Source organism: Trachymyrmex septentrionalis, unplaced genomic scaffold (assembly GCF_001594115.1).
Source record: "Trachymyrmex septentrionalis isolate Tsep2-gDNA-1 unplaced genomic scaffold, Tsep1.0 scaffold17, whole genome shotgun sequence".
Lineage (NCBI taxonomy): Eukaryota > Metazoa > Arthropoda > Insecta > Hymenoptera > Formicidae > Trachymyrmex > Trachymyrmex septentrionalis.
This window is the reverse complement of record NW_017304864.1, coordinates 269,168-275,167: the sequence shown is the minus strand read 5'-3', so window position 1 is coordinate 275,167 and position 6,000 is coordinate 269,168. Positions and strand designations below refer to the sequence as shown.

Sequence of the window (6,000 nt, the reverse complement as noted above, 5' to 3'; positions counted from 1 at the left end):
TTTTAAAAAAAAAAAAAAAAAAAAAAAGAAAAAACAAAGAAAATTCTCTGCTGTTATTATTTCATGATTCATGATCGGTGGATGAATGAGTATTTTCTCGTTCGCTTATTCATCAATAAAACAAATCAGTAAAACAGATTTAAAAACAAAGAAAAAACAAAATGTAGATCCGACTTCTGATTCTAGACGCAGAAAGGAACGAGAAGGATAAGACGACAATTCACTCGACGAGAGTCTCTCGGATCGTCGTCGCACTTCAGCAAATCGGCTCGGCTAGGGGCTGCGGTGGACCATAAGGGGAGGCCCATTGACCGACCGGATGGGTCAGAGTCGTCGTCGATGCCTGCTGTCTGTCCAAACTGGACACCGGAGCGCTGCCCGGGTGCCCAGACACCGACGTCGGGTATGCCACCTTGCCGAGGGCCTCGGCTTGCAGGGACAGCATCAGTCGATTCGCAGCTTGTCTCTCGGCTTCTCTTTCCTCCGTCGTTTGTCTCCTGCAACAGGATCCAGCAATGTTGTTGCGGATTGATCATTCGTCTAAGACTGAATTACTCCTACATGTGACAATTTAAGTGTCAACAAAATTCTTCATTTAGCAGAAAATTGTGCACTCCTGTACTTCCTCGCATTTTTTAGTAAGCCCTACTGAAAAAAATCACGTTACACAGTTGCATAATTTGAAAAATCACATGATACATTCTTTTTTCTTCTATTTCTATCATTCAATTTTTTAAAATTCGGTAACTATAAAATCACATGATAGATGAAATTATTTTTAATATCATGTAATTTTTCAAATTACGTGATTTAAAACAAAAATTACGTGCTGATTTGGAACAATCCGTTACGACTTATATGTTTTAATTATATGATCTCATCATGTAACGTTGACATGATTTTTTTCAGTAGGGAAACCTTCTCATTAAAGACGTTTGACGTGTCGCCAGCCCTCAAATCGCGTTTTCCATAGTCGCACAAGTTTATACATCTAAGGATGCAGCTTGTCGAGGAAACTTCCTAGCTTTTGACACGGTAGTCTATACGTATAGTTAAATCGACTATCGTAACACTGTAACCGAAGTTCTCAACTGTACGCCGTTCACCGCGCCATCAGGATCGCACTAAGGACGACTTGTACGAAGGAGCAAGCTTGGCGAGGAAACGAGATGAGGTAAAGGACGATGAAAATAGAGTGGCGGTTGTTAGGCGGAAAACAGAAGACGGATATAATAAAGCTAATTCGATTCATCACAAAGTGGAGCGGAGTCCACCTTGCGCCACTCAATGACCCACGTGATATCTGTTTTCTAGCTAAAGTCTATTAGAACGCCGCAAAATGGCCGACTCGTTTGAGAAGGTCGATAGAGTTTGCGCGCACGAATGCTCAGCGGCGAATAGCGAATTCATGCCTGGTATTCATATAGTCGATTCTTATATTTAAAACCGTCATAAGATGTCATAAATTAACCACAGACTAAACATCTTAATCCATTTTCTTTCTACTTTTTACAAGACAATATCTTTTAATTTTTTCCTTTATATATAAAAAAAATTGAAAAATCCGTATTTCTAATTAGATGGAGTGAAGAAATAAGTTACAACATTACGTTACCGGTGTCGTTCTTAGTATGGCATATCCGAGGTTTACTTGAATTTCTTGAACTTTGCTATGCTATAACATTTTTATTAATAAGATATATAAATTTTATTATATTCCTTATTTCTTATTATATTCCTTATCTGATTGAAAAAAAGTGTGATAAGTACGTTACAAAACGATATCAAAGGTTAAGACAATTATGAAATAAGAACTGACTACGAATACCCATGGTATCTTAGATACAACATCATTTGTTAGAATCGTATTTCTAAATTTTGCGTCCATTGATAATAACGTTTCTTTTAAATCACTAAAAGTTTCTATCCCGAGATTAGTCCAGGCACAGTTTCGACTGTCGCGGTTTCTCATCAAAGTGCTTCCGTGACAGGATGAATTGGGAACTGGGTGTGCGGTAAGACCGGTTGAATTCGACTTGATCCCAATGTTTTCCTGCGTCGTGATCGTTATAATTTTCTAAAACTGGTTCCTTCTGGCGTAATGCTCGTGGACCTTCTAAAGACCGGTGGCGGGCGCTCGTGTCCTCCTCACGAATTACACCGCGTTCCGGCCTATCGCGGCGCAGGTACTATCTCGTTGACCCTCTTTTTGCCTGCCTTTTTGGCCGCGAATTGAGCAACGCGGCTCAACAACTTCCTGTAATTTTCTTCACCCGACGTACGAGTAAACGAGCTACCCGGTGCCGTCGACGATCGCTCGCCTTCGAAATTTATTTTCCGATTCCCTCGACCCACTTCGACGTTTGTAACTCCCGTAGTTTATCGTCAGATTGATCTTCTTAACGAGCAACTACTAGGCAAAAAACGAATCGCTTTATCTCTCAAACGAGTTCACGATGAAAGTGATGGTTACATATTCAAATGAGTGGAAAAATGCGGATAATTTCTACAATAAAAAAATCGAATACAGAAATTCTTTATTCATACAGGGTTGTCACAGAAAATAAATTTAAAAATTCCCTGACTTTTCCAGATGAAAATGGAAAATTTTCTAATATAAAATATGTAAATTTAAAGTCAAAAATTGTAGGAAAGCTAGCTTATATTATTCAAAACAATGCAAAAAAGATTAATAGCACATAAAAATTTTGGGTGCAAATTTAAGCTAATAAAAAATAATATAGTATTGGAAAAAAGAATGCAGTTACGAAAAAGGGCGATCAAATAAAAATAATGAATAAAATATAAATTTTAATTATTTTATTAAAATCGTTTAAAGTGTGCGAGTTTTGAACGTATTTCACTATAAACGTCAGGTATAATATTAAAAAATTATAACAATTATCTGGAATAGGAGCAGTTTAAGCAAATTGTGAGCAAATTTCAAAATTCCAGACTTTTTTTATATTTTCCCCTGACTTTTCCCGATTTTCCATGATCAATTTCAATTTCCCTAACTTTTCCCGGTTTTCCAGGTTTGTGGCAACCCTCTGTCATATATAGATTTTCTTCATCGATATATTATATATTATCGTGACGCGAAAACAAATCACAGTTCAAATAATAAGTTTGGAATTAAGTTACATCGGCATTAAGATCATCGGACATTATCACGAAATGGTGAGACGGGAACGAAGTAGAAAACGGGCAAGATTTAGCGCGTTGTCACTTTTATTAGCTTTTATTAGGGCAATTGAATCTCGCTCGTCCGCGCCCGTCTCCGGAATCCATTCCATGGCTACGCCATTGCTGCAGTGACAGGTGCACCTACGCCGCTGCAAGTAATTAACGCGGTTAGCGATTAATAATTGACGGCGCCGTGCCGATTACATTTTGCAGTCCCGACGCAGCCTCGCCCTATTCGCTGCGGCCGGCATAACCGTATTCTCTCGCAACCTGGGACACATTACTCTTATCTTTATACTTCAGCGCACGCTCAGACCCCCAACGCGACGCACACGAAATGAAGCACACCCTCGCGATTCTTTCTTTCTAATTAATCAGTTGCATCTTGTAATGTTTATTATTATTTACATTTTATTAACAGCTAACACAAGTTGCATATTTGTCGTGCCTTTTGTTATCTGTATTATGTAACATTATTCTTTTACGCATCTACGACGTTATAGGCGTTTCGCTTATTTAGTTAGTACGATGTATTCATATAAGCAGTCCTGTTTCTAATCTTAAGTGCGGATTATTTGTATGTATCGCTTTTCCACGAAACAATTTGAATAAATATGCCCCAATAAGATAATAGTAAATGGAATGAATCATCGATGAAACTCTAATCGTACTGCGAATCGCGAATACGTGCCGATTGATTCCTCTTGCGTTATCTACTGCATTACGCGCGCGATATATCGCGTCGAGCCTGCGAATCGTGTTTGAACGGTTACCGGCCTAGTCCTACACCGTAACCGATGAATGTTTAACGAGGTGAATCGGTGGGGTCGGTCCGACCCGGCAGAGATCGAAACGATTCAGCCAACGGATTCGAGCGTTTGACAGTTTAAAAGCCAAGAAGCTCTCGGCGAAGAGACGTAGGGGGCTGAAAGAGGTGACGGGGAGACGCGCGGAGAACTGGCAGTCAAAGCAAGAAGACGACCGATGGTAGGCGAAGGGCGAGGGAGAGGGTGAGAGAGAGAGAGAGAGAGAGAGAGAGAGAGAGAGAGTGCCCGATGTGCGCGATGTGGGGAGGGAAGAGACTACATTATGTACGGGACAGGGCTAAGCTGTTAGGTACCTGAATTATTGAAACCAAGTTATCTCATCTCTGCCTACAGTCATCTCGTTACTTTAAACGCAGCTGCACGCTGGACCATACCACACCGCGTCACATCGGGGGCGTTACGTCGCGACGTTTATGCGTGCCACCATACGAGAATACGCGTCCCCCCACGAATTTCTACGATTTTATTTGTCAGACACACTTAACCCTTTGTGGTGTCCAAACTGTTTCGCGCAAATGAACGATGATCAAGTATTTCATCCTCAATTTCATTTAATCTAACGTAAATCAAAGAATTTTTATTACTAGTTTATGGAGGAGTTTCAAAAATATTGCCAACTAGTTATTATAATATCAAAATGATGTCCAAAATGATCATTAAATGTCATTTTTCCATCATTTCCGATTCATTTTAATATCACTTTAACGTTATTGTGACTCGTTGACGTTATTTTGACGTTATTGTTCAATAATCATTTTCAAATAAAAACTTGAAAAATTATTCGACAGGCTATCGGTTATCGTAATGTATTTAAATTTAATTCAACTTCACATAGGCTTGCAGAAGGTAAAATTTTAACCGCCGCGAATTATACAAGATGTAAGATCTTCAAACAGAAGGGAACAAAAAATAAAGAAATTTCGAAAAACCAAGTTTCCTCCCCTTCCTCCCTCTTGCCTATTTTTCTCTCGATTTCCATCATGATGTAGAGAAAAAAAATCGAAGTGGAAAAGTCTGTCATGCGTGCGGTGATGCGTTATTGATCGCGCGCATGATTACCCTGTCGTGCGTGCGTCTTTAATTAAAAATGATGTACTTGTCACTCCGGCGTGAAGTTAACTCGTCGTAACATTCTAGACAAATGTACCTGTCACGGCGATAACATTTCCGAGCGTACCGAGACAGATAATGCGTGTCGTCGGATTCTAAATTGAATTTCCACTCTCCTCTCGCGACGACGAAAAAACTTTTCGGTCGTTTCCACATCTGTACGACACACAAGTCCTGAAATTTCGCCTGATCTGGGAGAATACAGATCAAATAAAAATATATGATTCATGTTTGTTAGAATGTCGGAGTTATGTAAATGTTAAAAGTAAAAAAGAACGACGAATTAAACGAATTTATTTCCATTATACGATTCGTAACACATTTCAACAAACACAAGTAAAAAAAACCATATTTATGCTGTAATTTTAAATCACTTTGATATCTAAAAGTGAATCCAAATTGAATAATAGTTGTAACTAAATTTGCAAGACTTAAATGAAATTATCGCAAATAAAATTAGAAATGTTCATATTTAAGCCCAGTGTTGTTTTAAGCTACACGCTGCGATAACACTTTTGTAAGTGTTGTAAATAGCGTTCGTTAAAATTTAAAAGAATTTTTGATTTCTAATCTTTCTTAAGAAAAATTCTACGATGTCTTTTTCGCGATAATAATCGAAATGTTAAAAATAAAACTTATCGAAGTTGTATCGATTTTAATCTTTAATAAGCCATCTCGCTTACAAAGTAAGAATAGAAAATAGAATTCGAAGGCTAAATAGAGTCTTGGAAAGATCTAAGAGTCGTAGCTCGTTTAAGAACCATCGAGTCGTCTCTCCGAAAGCTTCTCTGCAAGTTTACCGCTTTATCATGGCATTTCGTAGAACGATTCAAAAGGACTTCATAACATGACAACGATTTTAGAAATCCTGAGACGA

The 6,000-nt window shown here is 38.5% G+C and overlaps 1 protein-coding gene across 1 annotated transcript in view; it reads right to left on the bottom strand.

Annotated features, from left to right (window-relative positions):
* Window positions 1-210: 210 nt before the first annotated feature.
* Window positions 211-6,000, bottom strand: part of LOC108746397 (homeobox protein MSX-2) — a 29,110-nt gene continuing 23,320 nt past the window's right edge. Inside the window, exon 3 of the mRNA XM_018483137.1 lies at window positions 211-497. Coding sequence (XP_018338639.1) covers window positions 257-497 — 241 coding nt within the window. The 3' untranslated portion in view covers window positions 211-256. The remainder of the gene's footprint in view (window positions 498-6,000) is intronic.